A 22241-nucleotide genomic window follows, 5' to 3' on the forward strand; every position below is an offset into this window, starting at 1 on the left:
GCACAGCAACTTGGCAAATGTGACTTAAAACACAGCAGGGAGGATGGGGACTACAACCTTGCTGCATTTTAAGCCACTAATGTGTACATAGCCTTAAAGGAGTAGGTATCACTCACCAGTCACCTGTATTCTAGCCAAGGCTACAAACAAAACATGAGCTCAAGGAAACAGACTGACCAAAATCAGAAAAACGCACCCCTGATTTCAGGTACCAACTTTTGTTGGTGTCAGCTCAGAGAAGATTTCCTGAAATATAACTGGGGTGGGGTTAGAAGGCAGGACACTTATTTTTAGTAGTTCTCAGGTATTTTTCCTGTTTTGCAGTAGGTAAGACCAACGGAATATAAAGGCTATTTATAAATGACTTGGAAATTCTTGGATCCCAAAAGAATGCTTAAAGGTAAAGGGACCTCTGACCATTAGGTCCAGTCGTGGCCAACTCTGGGGTTGCGGCGCTCATCTCGCTTTATTGGCCGAGGCAGCCGTCCTACAGCTTCCGGGTCATGTGACCAGCATGACTAAGCCGCTTCTGGCGAACCAGAGCAGCGCACGGAAACGCCGTTTACCTTCCTGCTGGAACAGTACCTATTTATCTACTTGCACTTTGACGTGCTTTCGAACTGTTAGGTTGGCAGGAGCAGGGACCGAGCAATGGGAGCTCACCCTGTTGCGGGGATTCGAACCGCCGACCTTCTGATTGGCAAGTCCTAGGCTCTGTGGTTTAACCCACAACGCCACCCGTCTCCCTAAAAAAAGAATGCTTAGGCCACTTTTAAAACCTAAAAGGGTGCATGTAACCTCTAACAAAAGAGCTCTTACTTCTATGATGCAATATTTAAGGTGTTCCTGTTTTATTCAGCTGCTCCTTATAAGGTCAAACTTTTGAAAGTCAAGCCATTTAAATTAAGTTCCAAGTTCATCCTTTTTATGAAGAAAATGGGGAGGACTGACTTTAAAGTAACCAATCCTGGCATAAGTTGACTGCATTCTCTCCTGATTGGCTTACTTGACCATTCTTGGAACATAGGACATAGAGCTTTTAAGTTAATAACTTTAAAAATGCTGACACTCTGCTTGTGCAGTACAGGCTGATGGCAAAGAAAAGCTGTCTCTCCCTTTTTCTCTTGAAAAGAAACAGAAAAAAGTTGTAGAGCCTCCTCTTGGTTAACCACAACCTCTGTGAGCAATAAAGAAGATTCAGCATATATACAGAGCAGAATGAGCAACTGATTCATTCACAGGGATGGTGAATAATAATTAGAATGTGGTCACATGACCTCTACAATTAAGATCCAGGCACCACTAAGAGTATGTAGAGTTGTTTCTTACATCCCTAAACCCTGATATCTTACCAGAATTACTCCTAGCTGCAAGGGCTTATCGGGAACGTCAGGAAACACAAGGTAGAAGTGTTGAAAAGATGCCTCATCCACCCATTATTTAGTTGCTAAGTTTATTTTTCAGGAGGAAGGGGGGGCGCTAGGGGCCTCTCTCTCTTAGTAACCGTCTTAACAGCCATCATCAACTTCGGAACAGGCCGTAAAAATGTACGGCCAAGTAGGATTCGTGCCGTTTTGTTTTAACTTCTGTTGAATTTTAACCGCTTCGCAGCTTGACGAGGGCGAGATGTTCGAAAGATGCTTCGGACGTTTCTCAAGGCGGCAGATCACGCACAAGCCCAGAAGTAAGTAGTTTTGTCTCGTGTCAGTCCAGCTGCCGAAGGCTGCGATTCGGGGGCGCTTTACTTGCGAGTAAACAGGCTCCACAATGAGCCGTCGACACGAACACACACATTACACACCCCTCCAGATCAGGCTGCAGGTCCCCCTCGCCCTCATCGCCTCATCTTTTGTTTCCCATCTCAGAGATGTGACCCACCGACACCCCCCGCCCCTTTCCGCGGTCCCCCTGCCTCCTCTCTGACCCTTGAGGGGCTCCCCATCCCACCCCCTTTACCTTGTAATCCTCGTAGTCGAGGTTTTGCAGGCGCTCCTTGCCGGAGCGGGCCCGGATTTCGACGCTGCGGGCCGGGGCTTCGTCCGGGGGCGCGTCGGGCTCCGGCGGGGGCTGCTGGGGCTCCGGCTGCCGCGACGGGGCTCTCCGGGCCCCTCTCTGCCCAACGCTGAGCGCCGCGAAGTCCAGCGTCTTGCTCTCGAAGGCGCCCTCCACGCTGCAGAACATCCCGCCATACTTCTGGCGGGGCACTTGGTCGGCGGTGCCCGGGCGCGCCAGGTACACGGGCAGCTCCTCATCCTCCTCCTGCTGGTGAGGCTCCCCCCGCTCCCGGCCTCTCCGCCTGCCGCTCGAGGTCATGGCCGCCGCAGGCAAGGCAGACGGGCGGGCAGCGCCAAACAACGCTCGGGAGCCCAAGCCGCCGCCGCCGCCGCCGCCGGGTGGCAAGTCGAGCCCCTTTCGCCTGCCTGCGAGGAAGGAGAAGGAGGCGGGAAAGGGGGAGAGCGCGCCTCAGACGGCTCCTCTGCCGCAGCCGCCGCGCCTCAGCTCAAGCGCGGAGTGACTGGCTGACGGGGAGAGAGGGAGAAAGAGCGCCTGATGGGAGGGAGGGAGAGAGGGAGGCGGCGGCGGCGGCAGGGCTGCCCGGCCGGCCACGAGGACTTTTCCTCACACGACGAGCACCGGCCGCCGCCGCCGTGAGGGGAAAACGGCGCCCGCTCTGCTTAGGCTGCGCTTGTGTAACGGCAACGGCGGGCACCTGAAGCGCCCGGCGTCGAAGCCCTCAGGCAGCAGCGGCTCGCCTCCATCCTCGCGACGTCCCTGACAGGACGGCCTACTTTTTTTTTAATCTGTGTCTCTTCTTCGCAGTAGTTTGTTGGGGGAGGGGAGGGGGAAAACATGCCAGGAAAGAAACTTCACCGGCTGAACTTCTGCTTGTCACACAACTGCTAAGGGGTGGGGTTGGGAGAGGGAGAAGTGTCAATTTGAATAAAATATTTGATGGGGGGGGTAGAGAAATAGGTCACATGATGCGGTGCACACACCCTATTTGAATGGCAATGCCCATCAACTTGGGGGGCTGGCCCTCTCAAATATTTTAGGGGGCGCCAAAGGGAACTCTGCCCCCAGGAGTTGGCTCCTAGGGTGAGAGGTTCCTTATGCCCCCCTACATCAGGTGTGGGGTATCTGTAGTCCTTGAGATGTTGCTGAACTACAATTTCCATCATCTCTCTGGCCATTGGTGAGAGGTTCCTTATCTGGACCTCCTGTGTTTTTAATAGGAATTGGACTCGCAGAAGGGAAGGAGGCATTTGGTGGTTGATCAAATGTTTGCCCGAACCTCTTTCCCCGGGTTACTTCTACAGTGCACAACATGCATAAACGTAAGAAACATTCATAACAAATACAAGTCTTAACATATGGAATGCTGCCGAAAATGGCAGTTGGTGTCAAATAGGACTTTAGCAAGTGGGGCTTGCTAAAAAACAACCTTCCAAGGCATTTGTAGCGGCCAGGTGGGCCAAATTAGGCCCATGGGCCGGAGATTCCCCTATGCTGCCATAGCTCACAACCAGTGACATCCTACCCTATTGTGACTGAATGTGCAGGCAAGTTAGGTAGTACTTCAGGTGGAATCCCCATGCCTTCCAGCAACCACATTGCAGGTATAAGTTCAGCAGGTGCCATTTTTCCTGGCATGGAGATGCAGGGATGGGGGCCACTGCACCAAATGAATTTCTGTACACCATGTAGATTTTAAAGTTACAGGAAGATTGCAATCGAAAGGTAGCAAGTTTGGGAGTATTTTATTTCTAAAATAAAACATGGATACCTCTCCTCCTAAATCCCAGATGTATGGAAGCTGAGTGCAGTTATTTAGTAACTTAAGGAAAATGTTCCCTGCCCATGTTCTACATTATTATTATTACATTTGGATACCACCCTTTAGCTGTAGATCTCCGAGAAGTTCCCAACACAAAACTACAATTAAAAAAACCACACAAAATACATAATAAAAACAAAAACAGAAACAACCCAATAAATCACCTCTTCCACAACATATTCAAAAGGGTATTGGATAACAATCAGCCCAAGACCTGGTTGAAGGCAAACATTTTTGCCTGGCGCCTAAAGGCAATGTAAGAGAGAGCATTCCACAACTGGGGAGCCACTGCAGAAAAGGCCAATTCTTGTTTTGCCTTGTCATCATTACTCCCCGAGGCCAGGAACTGGAACTGATAATAGTTTTAGCTAGGGTTGCCATATGTCCTCTTTTTCCAGGACACATTCTCTTTTTCATGATGAGAGTCATAGAGATCCATAGTTAAAAGTATAAGTCAGCAAATGTGTCTTCTTTTTTGCTCTTCAAAATATGGCACCCCTATCTAGCTCAAGAGAGCATAATGAAGGAATGTTATGCAGAGTTTCACATTTATCCATGAAAGTTTAAGGCATGTAAGACTGCTCAGGACTGAGGCCTCTTTTTTCTTCCAAACTGAAGTTTATTTTCTAACAGAAGCCATGATTTTATATTTCCACATGCATCTATAATCACAAGACTTATAGCTAAATTAAATCATATCTCTCCCTAAATAAAGACATTGAAGTAAAGACATGATGGTACAGCATGCACTCAGAATCTCACTGAGGTCAACATTAGGCACATAGATAATAACACATTTGCTTAGTGAAAACTATAGCTTACCAGAGGCTCACTTATAATTTGTAGAGTTGCTACTGTTAAGAATTGCATGAGAGGCAGAAATCAACAGATGTATCTTTTTCCATCCATCTATCCATGCCAGGAAGGACTTTATGTATTGATTTCTGCCTGCCTATTGTAACTTCAGGTAAGGAAAACTCTTTTCCATAAAAAGACAGTAGTTCTAAATACCTCAAGGACCACCTCTCACAATGTGAACAGACCCAGACCCTGCGCTCCTTATCTGAGGCCCTTCTTTGTGTGCCTTCTCCACAAGAGGCGTGCAGGGTGGCAACACAAGAACAGTCCTTTTGTGCGGTGACTTCCCATTTGTGGAATGCTGTCCCCAGGGAGGTGTGCCTGGCACCATCATTATATATCTTTAGATACCAGGCCTTTGGCTTTTAACTATCTGTGGCTTTTAAAAGTGATTGGGATGTGTTTAATGCTTTTATCTTTTTCCTTGGTTTTAATGTATCTATGTGAGATTTATTGTACGTTTGTTTGGTTGTAAGTTGTTTTGGGTTGCCCTAGGCAAGATAAAGCAACTGATAAAATAAATAAATAAATAAATAAATATGAATGAATGAATGAAGGCAACTTCACATAAAGCAGAAAATAGCAACACACATAATCATATTTACTTGCAATTTATTTTTTTACCTGCAAACTCTATATTGATTAAATAATAAATATGCACAGGTAGAGTTGTGTGATATAGTTTGTTTATGAGACTATTAAGTTAATTCCATCAGACTATTGTAATGATTAAATTGTTTGTTTTGACTGCTTGATGACCAAGTTTGCTTTTTGTGGTATGGTTTAGCATAAATGTTAAAGTGCATCATAACAACAGGCTTCAAAGCTCTGTGTTGCTTAGTACTTTTTTTTTTTTTTGCTCCCACATCGTGCAAGTCTTTAAGGTTCCAGAGTGCCCTTCGTTGTTTTTGCTAAAACGGACTGACATGACTATGCTTCTGGAAAATGTGCAGGTTTGATTACTGTAAACCAAAGTGTGACAGCTACAAGTTTCATGAATTCCCAACAAGCTGCTGCTCTAAAGTAAAAAATAAGGATTCATCTGAGACAGTAAGTTGCAGACATACAAAAATGTTGGCAACCTAGGAAACTGCAAATCCTGCTCCACAGCAAAGCATTCCTTAAATGTGTGACAAGGTAAAAGGAGTGAAATGATGAATCTGCACATCTCACATGCAGTATTCACCAAAAGAGATTTTATTGTTCCCAAATGCACGTTAAAATCAAAGATAACTCTGGACTGCTTACCATCGTTATTTTCATGATGACTCCATTTTAAGTTGTAGTAATTCTTCCTTGTGAAAGATATAATGCTGATATTGAACTCACATTCTAATCAGTGTTACAAGAACCCAAAGAATGTAGTCTTCAACACCAATAAGTTTCTATAACTGTCAAAGCCACTACTTGTGGAGGGTATGTGTGTTTGTGTGATTACATAATACTGTGTGAATGCATAATACTGTACATATTATTACAATTATTCAGTTACAATATTTACTCGAGTCTAATGCACCATCAAATCTAATGCACACCTCAATTTTCATAACTTTGAAACAAAACAAAAAAATTATTTGCTGGTGAACGTAAATGCGCCATTGAATCTAATACGCACCTTAATCTTTGCAATGTAATTTGGCCAAAAAAAGTGAGCATTACATTTGAGTAAATACGGTATTAATGATATACTTTTGCTCCTATTTAAGGACTTCTTTAAAGCAATTCAATGTCACATTTACTCTTACTGTTATTCAGACAGCAACTGTATACCAAGAGATTAGTCATCATCTTTCAGTGGTCTCTGAATCCGTTGCATACATTTAATCATAATCGTAAGAGTTAGTAGGTAGAGCAGAATAGGGTTCATATGGTTTTTATTAAGTGATCACGAGAACACCATAGTCACTGTCAAAATAGCATCTTTACCATGCAGTCACTGACTACACCAGAAAGGTCCTGGATTGCAATTTATTGATAGGGAATTAAGGATTACGGATCTCTTGTGGAAAAACAAATAATTGCGATTTCAGTGTATCAGGAGAAAGCTGCTAGAATCACAGAGAGAGCTGCCCTGTGTGGTGAGCAAGTGACCTGCCAAATGGCAGCTTTTCAGTGAGGTACCCTCTGGTCCTGTACTGAGTCTCCCCACTCAGGCTAGTCATTGGATCCTTCTGGACAGCAGGGAAAATTGGATTCCTGCTTGAGGAATGAAGTCTTTCTGAACAGCGGGATGTTATTGTATCCTTAGCCCTGTCTCCCAGTTTGTCCTTTGCTTCTGCACCGTAGTTGGTCTTTTAGTTCTTGCTAACTCTTTATTTCTCTTTACTCCTAGCTTCTGGCATGTCCCACAACTCTTAGTTCCTCGCTCACTTCAGATGGTTGCCCATACTAACAGATTCCTTTATTCGGTATGTAAGTGGGTGAAGAAAGGGTAGTGTAAATGAATCTGTGTGTGCCCAAAGGTAGAATCCATTTATACAGCCACAAGCATCCTGTCTAATGTTAGCCACCACTGTAAAAACCATGGGAGTCTCCTGTGTGCACAGCTCAGTTTGAGTTGTTTTTCTTTCTGTGCACAGTTATGTGAATTGTCCCTTATGAATGTTTGCATGAAAATATTTATTTATTATATTCAGGGTGGCCCAAAAGTAGGTATACTGCTTTAGAATCCAGTTTCTTTGTTCTTGACTCAAGTTCTCATCATTCGTAATATCAATAAAGAAAAATAATCCATTGATTGATTGAATGAACGTATAGCTACTTTTGGGTCACCCTTTATTATATCACATACTTACACAGTCTGCTATCCAGAACTGACCAGATCTATAACTTCAGCTAGAAAGCAGCAGACCACTCACAGGGCTCTGACTGCTATCAGTTTTTTGTTGTTTTTTAAATTTCTCAAGATCTGCTGACTAGACTTTCATTGACTAGACTCAATGTGCAACATAACACAACAGCCATTCTCAGAGATAATTGTCAGCATGTCTGGTTCTCTCTCCTACTCCTGCTACTACCATCTCTGACTTATTATCATGACTGAATGTCATCTGTGAAGCTGATGTCAGCAGCCACAATGAGTTTTGTTTAAGAAAAGTCTATCAGTGATTAGTAAGATTCGCAGGAGAAACTCTCAAAACAATAAATTCTTCCTCTCATACACACCACTGTCTGTATAACGGACTCCAAAACCAACAATGGTCTGTGGGTAAGGAAAATAATGGAATGGAATGGAATGGAATGGAATGGAATGGAAACAAATGATCACTAAATGAGCCCTGATTTTCACCACCCACTGCATAGTAGAGATTCAGGCATGTTTTTGTTTTTTTACTCTTTAAACAGTTTTTGTTTTTCACAATACAAAGGGCTATTTTCCATTTCACACTTAAAATAGCAAATGTTGGGTAAAAAAACACAAGACTGTGGACTTAGGCAAAATAGTACTTTTAGGAACATCTTCTGGAGAAAGGTAGGTCTGAACGGTGCAAGGAACAGACTGGGGGGCAAGTTTAGGGGAGCAGCAAATTTTCCCTTTTCCCTTTGTACAACCCACCCAGGGAAGTTAGAAGTAGCTGCTGTCTGGATTTCCTGCACAAAGTGATATGGCCGCCAAACTAGATATGATGATTGTTAACACAGTTTGCTCATAAACAGTTGAGGTTTCTTGTTTCTTGTTTGTTTGTTGGGGTGGGGAGAAGCTGGATCAGGACCGTAGCATGCAGAGGAGAGAGCTTTAACACTTCCCCCCTCCATACATCCTGACTGAACTCTCTCATTCTGTGCTCCCTGACTGTCCACAAAGTTCCCAGTCCAGAGCCCTCTGTAGCACAACCACAGTACCTTGGTTGTGGTATCTCAAGAGAATGGCAGATCAGGTACACACTACTGCAAAGAGGAAAGAAGGGAGCATCATATTGAGGTTGGGGGGTGGGAGAGGAATTTGATTAAGCGGCAAAATATCCAGGATTGGCGCTGATAGACTTTCAAATAGCAGCATCTTAGCCAGACAGCCATGCAAGAGCAGCTAATGGCTCTGTCTCAAAACCTCATTATTCTGTTGCATTACTTAAATGGATGACAAATCTCCAAGTGACTCCTTTTACAGTATTATCGTCTGAAATATTAATAATGTCAAAGCTGTGTGTGCTACTTGACAGTACCAAGCACAATCCAATTAGAAGATACAAATATTTCCCAGCATTAGCCTCATTTCCAAATGGCTTAGAAATTGTCCATAACTACTCAGTATTAGGAGAGAGCAAAAAAGAAAGGAGGGGTGTGCCATTAAGGATGGGTCAGTAAGTAGAAATGCTCATGTTCAGTGTTAGAAAGAAAAGGGTGGAATACTTTAATAGTACTGAGGTGGAGAAGGGACCATGGCTGGAATGAGGAATTATAAAACAGTTGCCTAACAAGCATAATATAACTGTGTGTACTATATACCATATTTTTTGCTCTAAAAGACACACTTTTTCCCTCCTAAGAAGTAAGGGGAAATGTGTGTGCGTCTTATGGAGTGAATGCAGGCTGTGCAGCTATCCCAGAAGCCAGAACAGCAAGAGGGATCACTGCGCAGCGAAAGCAGCGATCCCTCTTGCTGTTCTGGCTTCTGGGATTCAGAATATTTTTTTCTTGTTTTCCTCCTCCAAAAACTAGGTGCATCTTATGGTCTGGTGCGTCTTATAGGGCGAAAAATACAATAAGAATCCTGGAAATGGAGAACTAATCAGGGCAGGATGCAGCCAAATAGGATTAATTTTAAAATTAACAGCCAAAGTCTTGACAACGTGTAAAAGAAGTGAAATTGTCCCAAATGCAAAATGACTACACTTATTCCAGAGTCAACACTAAAAGAATTGGGACCAAAGGGATATCTACACATAAGGCTTTACCTATAGAAGTTGTTGTTGTTGCTGTTGCTTTTGCTTTTGTTATACCCCGCCCAATCTGGGCGGTTTACAGCATATATGAAGGCAGTGCTTTTCCCCCCTAAAAAAATGTTTATGGGTACTCTCATTTTGACTCAAGAAAATCACCAGGAAAGTAAATGAAGCCACCATCGGAGGTGGTAACAATGGAACTGACCAATCACCGTGCTAGAGAAGAAACTTTAAAAATTATTTTTTTTAGTTTCTTCTCCTGTTAGATTCATAAAATGGTGAGGAGTATGCGTACCCCTGCGTACCCCCAGAAAAAAGCACTGTATGAAAGCATAGTAAAACATCAAAAATTAAAAAAACCTCCTGATACAGGGCTGCCTTCAGATGTCTTCTTTATGTAGTTGTTTATCTCCTTGACATCTGAAGGGAGGGGGTTTTACAGGGAGGGTGCCACTACCGAGAAGGCCAAACAGAAGAATTCAGCTGCCTTCTGTACTTTTGTTGTCATGTGTTACAACCTTTAATGCACACACTCCAACATTTTTCTGATGAAAATAGAGACATCTTAAGGAAAAACAGGACATTCTCTGATCAAATCAGAAACTGGGATGGCTTCAGTAAATCCAGGACTGTCTCTGGAGGGTCTGTTACTGATGACAAGTGCCTGTATGTAGCCTATACTTCCTTGCATACGTCAGGCAAACATGTGCAGGATGTAAATGTGGGTATTATTTTGCTTGTGCTATCTTGGTGCACTGCACTGACAACACAATCTTATATGTTTACTCAGAAGTAGGCCCCACTTACGAAGGTAAATGGGTATAGAATTGCAACTTAAGTGAGCATGTTTGGGATTTTCCAAACCCTTCAGGAAAAAGCCATAGTCACATTTAAATTTCTAGTTTAGTTTCTGAGACTTAACATACAATACTTTGAACTCATGCCCTATAATGCCATATTCTTCATTCAGCAACCCAAATTTTTTTCATGTCAGATTGCTTTATAGAAAAGTAAACTAATTTTTAAAATGCTTACTTTAATGGAAATGACAGAAATACTATTTCAGCATCAGACACTTGGAAATGCTAAGAAGCTCCCAAGTGCTTTGCCAAGCCATTCGTAAGAACAACTATGAATGAGGAAGAATTGTCCAGCCTTCTTCAAAATATCCTTTAAGGAAATCCCTTTTCACAGGAGGATTAGTTAATGAGATGAGACATAACCACTCCACATGGTATGGTGTTCTATAATTTTTTGACTCCTAGAATTCATTGTCCATTTTCTTTGTTGCTTGTTGTGGGTCTGCTAGCTAGGTTTTGTGATAATTGAGAATAATTTTTAACTAAAATGTCTTTATGAACTTGTCATGGGGAAAAAACCACTTGATTTTCACCATAATTTCTAGTATATGTAATTGTGGGAAACATTTCTTACATTTTGCTATTATGTAAATGACAGAAACCAAGTTACTAATAGCAAATTCCTGTTGGTTTACTACTCTGTCTGTATGTCCCCTACCAAGGCAAGATGGAATGCCACAACATATTTTCTGGTGTTTTGTCTAATTTCAGCGTCTCCCACAAATGATTCGTAGATGATTCATCAAAACATGTGTTATCAAACACCTCTTTATTTTTAGTAGACCTCTTTTTCCAAACTCTCTATAGTAAGCCAAACTGTGTGATAAAAACTGAATGGAGATCAGGAGGAAAGTGGAAACACTGCAATTATCAGCTTCCTCTTTACGTGCAATCTGGCTTTCCTAACAACTGGAAACCTTGGTGTTATCAGGAAATTAGGGCCCAGTTTTCCAGAGTGTGCAATTTTTTAAAAGGTCTTTTCTATACAGTGGTACTTTGGGTTACATACGCTTCAGGTTACAGACTCCGCTAACCCAGAAATATTACCTCGGGTTAAGAACTTTGCTTCAGGATGAGAACAGAAATCGTGCTCCGGCGGAGCGGCAGCAGCAGGAGGTCCCATTAGCTAAAGTGGTACCTCAGGTTAAGAACAGTTTCAGGTTAAGAACGGACCTCCGGCACGAATTAAGTACTTAACCCAAGGTACCACTGTAAAGGGATTAGTAGAAGGCAGCCTTTGTCGTCAGTTCGTAGTACAGAGTCTCAAGCAGAGATGTGCTCTCCCAAGCCCACATGTTCCCAGCATGTTCACACTCCTGTCTCAGTGACGTCTACTCCATCTCCACAGAATGGAAGATGGCAGGATACCCAAGGGTGTAATCTACAGGGAGCCAGCTTCAGGCACCAGGCCCGTTGGCAGACCAACTCTGCATTGCAAAGATGTCTGCAAGCGTGACATGAAAGCTGGCAACACTAACTCCACCATGTGGGAGTCCCTTACAGTCAACTGCAGCACTTGCAGACAAACAATCAGGTTGTGTATCCAAGGCAGTGACCAGAGGAGGAATGACCACTTGGAAGAACGCAGAGATGGTGCATCTGCAACAGCACAACTGGACACCTTCATCTGCCCCAGGTGCAACAAAACACATCTCTTCCTCATCAGTCTCTACAGCCACAGCAGGCGCTGTAACTCTCCAGTGGTTTGACTTCACCCCTGAAGGTGCACTCTCCAACAGTTTAAGACAGGTGGGGAACCTCAGGCCCAAATGTGGCCCTCCAGGATTCTCTCTCTGGCCCTTGGAACTCTCCCCAGACCACACCCCTCACTGCCCTTCCTTTGCACCACAAGCATTTTTGGCTGGCTGCAATGTGCCCTTGAACTTTGGCAAACTCTTGTTTGTCTAGATGGGAGACAGCAGTATATATTAGTGTGTGCAGACTAGCCTGCACAAAGGTAAAATTTACATCACTCTCAAAAGGTGGCCCAGAAGGGAATCTGGGCCTCATGCTGAAAAAGGTTCTTCACTGATGCTTTAAATTTTTAACAAAAAAACACTGATTCCTCTTCAAGCAGCAGCAATAAGCAACCCACTGATGCCAAGTAGGACTGCCCAGAGCCATTGTAAGGCGAGGTGGGGAGGGATAACTGCTTCGTGTCCACTGATGCATTTTTAACTTTACAAAGAATGCACATTCAGCTTGTCTTAACATATAAGACATAACTGAGTTGTGTTAAGTGGTTCTGACTTTGCATTCTTGCTTAAGAACTTGAAAAGTGTTTTGCATTATCAGTTTATCTCCAACTATGCCAGCATTTTTTGCACGCACACCCCAGCAGAGGGAAGGTGCCACAATCTACCTCCTACCCACTACCTTTAGCCTAGTGCTGTCAACTCTGACTCACAAAGGCCTTTCTCAGCCCTGCTTTGAAATCCTCTAACGGGAGATGCCAGAGTTTGGACTTTAGGATTTTCTGCATGCAAAGCACTTGCTCTACCACTGAAGTATAGTCCATCCTCAGTAGCATAGATCTCAGCTGATATTTCAACTCAAAAGTGCTTATATGGTGTAGTGATTTAAAAAAAAATAATTAGTAGCATCCGTCCCTCAAATGTGGGTCACCTCAGTCGAAACCAAATGGAGCACTGTGGTATAATAAATCTAGTTTTTATTCTTGCTCTATTTTACATTGGGCATGAGAGTTATTTATAGACACCGAGGGACTATTTTCCCCATCCTTGAGTCTTTATGTTTCTGGATTGTCTCATGTGGGTCAAATGATTTAGGTGCTTGGAGAATAAAATATTTTGGTGATTACACACAAACAGCTGCTTTCAGGGCCATGACCACAACATTCCTCTTAATGTTTGTCTTTAAGTCAGTTACATCCTGTCTTATACCAGCTGCACTTTATCTTTGTTCCCGAAGAAGAAGAAAGCTAACATCAGGTAAACAGTGCTGCTCAGTATTTGTTTTCCAAACACTTTTGCTCAGCACTCCACACCATTTTAAGGGATGAAGTGCATTTGTGTCCCAAGAAGTTTAGGACGGTGCATGTGGTTTTCCCCCGAGAGGTGAGTTAGACTGAGAGTTCAGCACTGTCCCAGAGTCACTCAGTAAGCTTCATGCCGGATCAGGGATTTGAACTTCAGTCTTCACAGCCCTAGGCCATTGCTGTATCTTAGGCTTCTCCAGCCTGGGCCTTCCAGCTGTTTTGGACCAGAACATCCATCAATCCCAGCCAGCATAGCTGGAGTGCACTACAGTGGTACCTTGGGTTAAGAACTTAATTCGTTCTGGAGGTCCATTCTTAACCTGAAACTGTTCTTAACCTGAGGTACCACTTTAGCTAATGGGGCCTCCTGCTGCCGCCAAGCCACCACCACACGATTTCTGTTCTCATCCTGAAGCAAAGTTCTTAACCCGAGGTACTATTTCTGGGTTAGCAGAGTCTGTAACCTGAAGCATCTGTAACCTGAAGCGTCTGTAATCCGAGGTACCACTGTAGTTAGGAAAAAAATGCTCTAACTGCCACACCATGATTTTTGTCTCATCCTTTCACAATTATCTTGAATATATGAACTCCTTGGAGGAAGGCAGATAACACAAATGAAATAAGGAATAATACCAAGGAAATAACTGTCTGCCCGCACACACATACATACTCCTTATTCATCCCAAACCAACCATCTGAAAGTCAGGTCCTTAGGAGGAAATTCCTCTTTTCTCTGCTACCACCACATCAGTGGGAAATGATATTAAAATGGTTTTCTGGTGGATCTGGAGACAGCACCCTTTCGTAATTGTACACAGAAGACAAGTAATGAGGGACTAACCCGATTGACATAGCTGATATATAGCTAGCACCATAGATCATCTATTGAAAATGCAATAAAGGGAAATTACAATGGGAAGGACACTGTAATTATATATTTCCTCTTCTAAGAAAGTAGGCCTGGCAGAAGAGCAGCCCTCGGCATTTTGCACAGTTAGGAATAATGTTAACAACTCAGAATTGTTAAGGCTGAAAGTGAGCAGAGTTTTTCTTTACATTGCTATGTCTCCTGCACTACTTTCAATGGTTGTCCCACATAGCCAAAATAGGATGTGCTGCACTGTTGTGTCTTCATGTTGCATTTTCAAAGCAAGATACCTCCACTGGTACATTGGGAAAGTGCTTTGAATCCTGATCCTATGCTCTGCACCAATGGGATTCACCCTAGAAAGAGCTTTATGAAGCGACCAAACACAGGCAGTCTGCAGAATCTGTTTGGCCTTTTGTAAAGAGTCTGCCAGCGGTTAATCTGATGCATGACTCATCTCTCCAAGCAATGGCAGCAATTCTGTCGTGGTCCACCCAAGCAAATATATTTATTTTGTCACTTAAAGGCTTAACTTGGCAAAGAATTCAAAGGCATTTCAGTGTCTTGATCCCAGCTTGTTGTGGATCGCCAGGTTAAAGCAATGGGCTTTAATCTTAGGTTAGCATATGCTTCTTCAGAGCCAATATTACATTCCTAAGAAATTATAGTTATTTTTATTATTGTACTCTATATAAACAGCTTGTTGCATTTACATTCATTTCATGCTTGAGGAAACCAATACCACGCAGTGACTGCATGAATGATTAGGGGGCTGTACCACCACCATGGAGGCCCCCGTTGCACCCATTTTAAGTACAGCAGAGGAGATGCTCCTGTCAGTGTAATCTCCAATGGTTGCCACCACACAAGGGTGCATATAAGCCTATTAGGAACTTCAAGAAGTCAACTAGAAAGAAAGAAAAAAACCCAGCAAACAGAATTAAAATATCTTCCCAGAGGGAAGATTCCTTGTTTGCTTTACAAGTTCTCACTACAAATTGTGTAACACCACTAACATAGCTAGTGCTATGACCTTCTAACATAGCCAGACTGGGATTTAGGTTTACGACTGGCATTTCTGAAGACCTGCCTCCTCCTATATGAAATTGTTTATCCACTGAAGTCATCAGTGCAAGCCCTGCTCCAAGTCCTCCCATTTCAGAGGCAAAGTAGGTGGTGAAGGACCCTTGCATTTGCAGTGCCCAGAGTTTGGAACACCCACCACAGAAAAACTGAGTCAGTGCCATCTTTTACACATCAAGGCATTTTCCTGATGGCTGCTCACTGTTAGTTGCCCTGCTTCTCAGACTTAGTTTTTGATGTGTTCGGGCATATGGTTGGGTTTTTGTTTCCATATTTCCATGTATTAGCTGATTTCTAAAAATAATCGTCTGATCTTAAATAAGCCATCTTGGGCACTAAAAGATGGGAAGGCAGATACATATGAATGTTTGAAATAATAAATACTTGTGATTATGTTTATATCCTGCCTTTCTTCCATGGAACTTAAGATGACATGCACAAGATTCCCAGCTGGTCTCCTGTCTTCTCAGTGACCCAGACCTTCAGCAAGGCTGCTACAGGATGTTTCTTCAGGTAATGCTACAGCTGCAGTAATGTGTCAGGAGCATATGGATCTGCCTTCTGCCAGATCCATCTCACTCAGTATTTGTCCATTTGGTCAAATGGGTAGCTCAGTTGGTTAGAGCGTGGTGCTGATAACACCAAGGCTGCAGGTTCCGTCCCTTTAAGGGAAAGCTGCATATTCCTGCATTGCAGAGGGTTGGACTAGATGATTCTCAGGGTCCCTTACAACTCTATGATTCCATAATTCTATGATTTAGCTCAGTATAGGCTGGAGCTCTCCAGGTCAGAAATATTTCTTATCACCATCCTTTTTAGATGGAGATGCTAGGAACTGAACCATGTGCTCTACTGATGATCAGTTATAAGGCCAGAGTACCTCCACCCTGACCAGGAGAAATGCGTTGTGTATGAAACAGCAGAATCCACCTCAGTATGTCAAAGGATCTTATCTACACAATTTCCAAGTTGTTGGGTTTTCCCCCCAATACAAGTTCATGATCTGATTCCCTTCCAACCCAAAATTTGTATTCACCTCTCTCCTCAAATTACCATCTGCTTGTCCCATGCAAAGCCCTGGAGTAGAAACTGTCTGTTATGCTCAGAAAGTGACTCTGTCTTACATTAAGGAAAAATATTAAGCGTAAAATAAGTAAATATTTTATTTAGGCTAGCATTATAAACTTGAGGGTTTTTACAGGGAACAATGAGGCTTTAAATACCAGGATGCAAACCATTTATTTCCATCGAAGGCATGAAAAACAAAGCTGATCCCACTTTCATTGTTTGACAGTTTGTTTCTAAAAGCAAATTTCTAAGTATCTCAGCCTCTGGGATGGAGGAGAATCGTATGTTCAGCATTTGGAGTTTATTTTTTAATGCTTTGCACTTGAAAGAAGAGACATGCAAAAGAAAGCCTACAGAGAGACATACTTTTGGCCATCAAATGAACCTAGATATTGGCAGAAGTTTGTTTTGAGAAACAACGGCTGCTGGACAAAGTAGGAACAGATGAAAATATGTTTAAGTTCTTTATATTCTAAAACAGAACATGTTGCATGTCAGGAAAAACAGATGTTCTAAATGCTGTGAACTGAATCTCAGATTTTTATTTTTTATTTTAAGCCAAAACCTTTCCTACTGCTTTTGTTTCAGGTGCTGGAGAGATTCATCAAAGAAGAGGCCCCACCCAACCCCCTTTTCCTAAACTGCTACTTATCCAAATTGACAACATTTCCACCACTTACCCTTGGATAATTCTTTATTCCACATATCTGCTTTGCCACATGTCACCAGGAACAGGAAAACATGGCCAAGAACTGACAATGTGAGACACATATTTATTTATTTTTTAAGGAGGAGGAGAGGGTGAATAAAAGTAGAATCATTATTGTTTAAAGCCATCAGCATAAAGCAGCAGGAGAATTAGCATGAATTAACAAGTTCTCCTAGGATATAGTGTATAGTTAGTAGGAGTTGCCAACCTTTGTTGGCACATTTGGAATTTTGGAAAAGTGCCGTGGGTACCAATAACATAGATGCTGTGGGGTGTGTGGCATAATACGAAACAATGGCTGTGGGAGAGTAACATTAACACAAAATGGCTGCCACATCCAAGGGAGCGGAAAAAGAGGCAGGACCACGGAATGATGGGAGCATGCCACCCTCGGCCCCTTCCCCACCAATGGGAAAGTCTCCTACATCATCTACCACCACACTCTCCTAAAGAAGCTCTTTGTCCCTCTCCTCTGTTCATAATGGAAAGAGGGTAGGTGCCCAGGCCCAGCATCCAATGAAACCTGGTCTTGTTAAGCAGTGTGTTCAATATGGGAGAGGCCATGTCAGTGGAAACAGGAAGACCAATCTGTTTCTTGTGCATTGTGGATTTTTGAGTGGATATTTATTGAGGCCTTTTGCAGGTGCCATAGGAGGTACTGTTGAGCATGGGTGCTGCATTGGCAGTCCCTGGAAGGTATTGTAAGGCTGGGAAATCTCATGACTGGAGATCAAATGTGGCCCTCCAGGTCTCTCTGTCAAGCCTTTGGGATTCTTCCCACACCAGACTTCCTACCTCATCTACCCTGCAATACCCTCCTTACTGGCCCTGCAATACCCTCCTCAGTACTTTTGCCTGGATGAAATGTGTCCCTGAATAATGCCACTTTCTTGTCAGGATGGAGGGTGGAAATGTGAGTGTAGAAACCACTGACCATCTGTATAGATTGTAACCTACTGCACAGAGACCACATCTGTTGTCTTGCCCACTTTTTGCCTCTGGCCTCACCCACTGCTCCAAAGCTTGCCCATGAGGGAACGCTTCCTTTAAGCTGAGATGTTTTCCTCATTCCTGGTGCAGAGATAGATCAAGTAGTGGGCTATCATTGCAGCTTCATGGACTCCTTCAGGGAAGAGGTGTCCAAAGAGGGAAGAAGATACCTTAGAGGAGATTGATGGGTTTATTGTTTTAGATCAGATATAGGCAAACTCCAGCCCTCCAGATGTTTGGGACTACAATTCCCACCATCCCTGACTACTGGTCCTGTTGGCTAGGGATGATGAGAATTGTAGTCCCAAACATCTGGAGGGCCGGAGTTTTCCTATGCCTGTCTTAGATACATTTAAATGAATCATTTTCATGGAAACACTACTACTGTGTTTCAGTTCATTAACTTGTGGAGTATTTTTTGTGGGCGGGAATAAAGTTATAATCTCACCTCTGGGATGAATTTACCCCAAATTAAAAATGGAGAGGAAGAAATCCATAAAAGAAATGCACATTTGTGGAGAGTATTCAGTGGCTCCTCCTGATTATACGAGCCAAAGAAAGCTGTCTGCCTTCATCAATCAAGCAAGACACTGAAGCTCTGGGATTTAGCAAGAGGAGCTGTGGAGATGAAATGAATGAGCTCAAAGTCTTTGGGCATTTGAAGAAGCTGTTCGGGAACTGGGCCAATGTAAGGCACAAAAGGCTCTAGGCAGAGTGAGAGATGCAACGTGGCAAAAATGAGAACACTCCACAGATGCTACATTCACAGCCAGTAGTGACTTACTCAGGGTAATGCTTCTACTCGATACATTTAATGCTAGCATTCATGTCTTTCCTGCATTCATTTGCTCTTGGCCTCCTCCTTTGCAATGGTCACCAAACAGCATTAAGGGGATGGGATTGTAAAGAAAAACCCAGTCGGCAGAAATAACCAAATTGGGGACAAAAACAACCCTTAAGCTAGCTACTAACAGCAAATATTTTTTCCTTAGGGATTGCTATAATAGGTTGCTGTGCTGCTAAAATCATAGAGTATGCCTGTCACTCTAAGCATCTGAGGTTGTGCATACGAAAGGCAAAGTTCTTCAGGGAAGTTGTTCTGGGTTTGAAATATGTTGGCGCAAACAGAAAAGCCACTGGGATGGAACATTATCAACATGATTAGTGTGGATTTCTTCTCTTGCCCCTCCAAAATCATGAATATTGTTCTTGACAAAGCCAGATTGGGGCTATGTGTAGACATAACCAGAGCCTGGAAGCTTTGTTCATTTTTACGCTCCCATTGCCAGTGGCTTGGCACTGGAGCTACAGCTAGAAGGTTCTGTTCTGCTAAGCAGGACAAGGCAGAAGCCTAAGATCCTAGTCTTTAGACCAGGCCTGGCCAATCTGAAGGCTTCAGAATGCCTACCAATATCAGAGGCTCATGTTAGTAGTACCTCAGGTTAAGAACTTTGCTTCAGGATGAGAACAGAAATCGTGTGGCGGCAGCAGTGGGAGGCCCCATTAGCTAAAGTGGTGCTTCAGGTTAAGAACAGTTTCAGGTTAAGAACGGACCTCCAGAACGAATTAAGTTCTTAACCCGAGGTACTATTTCTGGGTTAGCGGAGTCTGTAACCTGAAGCGTATGTAACCTGAGGTGTATGTAACCCGAGGTACCACTGTAATGGAACACTCAATTACTTATAAGTGTCCCTTTCTAATATACAAAGGAATTCATACTATTTAACCAGCACAGGCTGAGGGTTTTGCAATATAAATATTTGGCAAAGACTGTCATTCCTTTGGGCTTTAATCAAGTATCCTGGAAGCTTCAGATTGCCTTCACTGATTTTCTCTCTTTCTCCAAAGTGACATATGAATCAGCACATCCATGTAGCCTAGGCTTATCTAAAAGAACTCTTGGAAATTCTTGGAAGAGAGTGACAGCACGGGTCATTGTACTTTCTCTTGGAAAAATATATACAAAGTGGAAGTGGCTTTGCTGACCTCTTACGAAGAATGTTTATGGGAGAGTCAGTCAGTGTAATTACAGTAGGATTTTCTTTAATTGTAACTGTGTCTATTTGTTTTAGGCGCACATAAAAGTAGTTTTACATTGTGCATAATAAATATGCATGCATTGGTTTCCAAGTTAAATTCTATCTCCACTTAAAAGAAACTAAATAGGAAGGGATGGGAGTGATCTTTGCTTGTCAAGACATAGCTCCTTCAGAGCTAGATGGACCAACAGAGTACTATGTAAATCAATAAAGTAAATTTCAAAGTCATCATTGCATTGTGGAGCAACATAAACTAATAACTGTGAATCTTTCAAACTATCAAGAAACTCACAAGAACCAGAGTATTTACTATTTGGTTTACAGCATAAGCAAAACAGAGTTTTTAAAAGATGTTACAGAAGCACAATTATAGGCTGTAAGCAACTAGCCTTTTCTTCCAGCAATATTATCCAAAGCAACCATTTCCAGAGGAGGCCGGCATATTAGTCTCTTGCAGTTGTGTGATACTGTAAGAACTAACTTATTAATTATGACAAAAGCTTTTGCTTCATCAAATGCACAAATGTTATCCTGAGTTGTAGGTGTGATATATTTAATAGAACTTGTATGCTACTTACCGTAATTGGCTGAAGCCTCTAAGTGGGTTACACACACCCCACAAAAAAATCTAAAATCTTCATTAAAAATACAGATATAATTTTTTAAACACCATATATGCATAACAATGTGTGTATATAAATACTATTTGTTTATTTTATTTTAAGTATTTATACACCACTTTTCGTCAGAAAAGATCACAAAGCAATTTACAGAAAAGGCAAAAAACTAAAGGCAATATGCTAATCATCAAAATCCATGGTTACAATATATAAAACATCATATTCCATAACAGAGATTTCTACTCAATACACTAATACTCAGTATTAACATCTACTAACATGCCTGTGCCTTAGGCATTCTGCACCTGCACACAATCACACTCACATATTCCCAACAGTTACAGAAACCCAATAAAGAACTGCAACCTAAATAAGTTGTACAATAGAAGTGCTATTTGGTCTGGTTTCTTCCTTTAGGGCCTGTGAGCCTATACATACATACATGGTTGAAGAGGGAAATAGTAAACAGTAAAGCCAGAAGGAAATTAAAGGCAAAAAAGTATGTTTGTTGATAGATTTCATTTCAGCTTCACTGTTTTTGATTTCCCCACCCAGCCATGTATAGAAATACCTAAAACTCAGGACAGCACTTCATGCAATGAAGTGCCAAAATACTGTTTTTTTCCAAAACAAGTTATATTTATGCACAGAGTTTTGTTTAAGCAAAGAGGTTTTCTATAAAGCATTTTTACAAATATGCTGATGGGTCCTCTTTTACAGGGACCTAATAATCTAATTGCTAATGTGCTGCAAATTATAACATCCTGTACAAATTTCTTTATTTCCCATTACAGCACTCTTTGTTTTACATTTCCGTATTATGCCAAGATTGAGGCTACAAGCCGCAAATAACTTGCTCTAGAAAAATCTCAGTGTGCTATTGCAGAGCAAATAGCAGACACAGCGTTTCCACACTATTCCATTACCACAGGCAAAGCCTTCTTTCATATACCTTATGCCTTCTGTATGATTTTTTTTTAATTAACCGCTCTTTTTCTTGATTTTTAGGTCAAGAACAAGAATTACTGCAACTAGGGCAGAACACACCATTTGACAAAAAGACTAAAATCCTACACATACTCAGTGGAACTTATATATGAATGTATAGTATTCAGATTATGTTATTGCCTTCGTTGTACACTTGGATTTAAAGAGAGGAAAAACTATTTTAAATTAGTATTCTGCAAGTTGAATAGAAAACTAGTTACTATGGGATAGGTAGGACTTCCACCTATTTTCTGCTTCTAGTGTTCACTGAGTATATTTGCTGGTTTACCCCTGAGCCTTCACAATAATAAAAAGTTCAATACAGTGGTACCTCGGGTTAAAAACTTAATTCGTTCCAGAGGTCCGTTCTTAATCTGAAACGGTTCTTAACCTGAGGCATGCTTTCGCTAATGGGGTCTCCTGCTGCTGCTGCGCCTCCGGCA

The 22241-nt window shown here is 42.3% G+C and overlaps 1 protein-coding gene and 1 long non-coding RNA gene across 14 annotated transcripts in view; one reads left to right on the top strand and one right to left on the bottom strand.

Moving 5' to 3' along the window:
- Positions 1 to 3239, bottom strand: part of DPYSL3 (dihydropyrimidinase like 3) — a 59384-nt gene extending 56145 nt beyond the window's left edge. The window contains exon 1 of one of the 2 annotated variants that reach the window (XM_083593990.1): positions 1957 to 3239. In XM_083593990.1, the coding sequence (XP_083450116.1) occupies positions 1957 to 2313 (357 nt within the window). In that variant the 5' untranslated portion in view covers positions 2314 to 3239. The remainder of the gene's footprint in view (positions 1 to 1956) is intronic. The other variant, XM_083593989.1, reaches the window with a different exon arrangement.
- Positions 1046 to 21891, top strand: LOC310753207. Of its 12 annotated transcripts, none has more exons than XR_014543282.1 (6): positions 1046 to 1308; positions 1612 to 1684; positions 3234 to 4802; positions 5570 to 5743; positions 15814 to 15898; positions 17042 to 17340. It is a non-coding gene; the product is annotated as an uncharacterized lncRNA (long non-coding RNA). The 12 variants fall into 12 exon arrangements; XR_014543285.1 differs by having other exon boundaries at positions 1290 to 1684; positions 3234 to 3335; positions 4758 to 4802; XR_014543292.1 differs by lacking the exon at positions 1046 to 1308 and adding an exon at positions 21820 to 21891 and having other exon boundaries at positions 1620 to 1684; positions 17042 to 17213.
- The last annotated feature ends 350 nt before the right edge of the window (positions 21892 to 22241 follow it).

This window comes from Podarcis filfolensis (genome assembly GCF_964270895.1).
Source record: "Podarcis filfolensis genome assembly, chromosome: 2".
In the NCBI taxonomy this organism is placed as follows: domain Eukaryota; kingdom Metazoa; phylum Chordata; class Lepidosauria; order Squamata; family Lacertidae; genus Podarcis; species Podarcis filfolensis.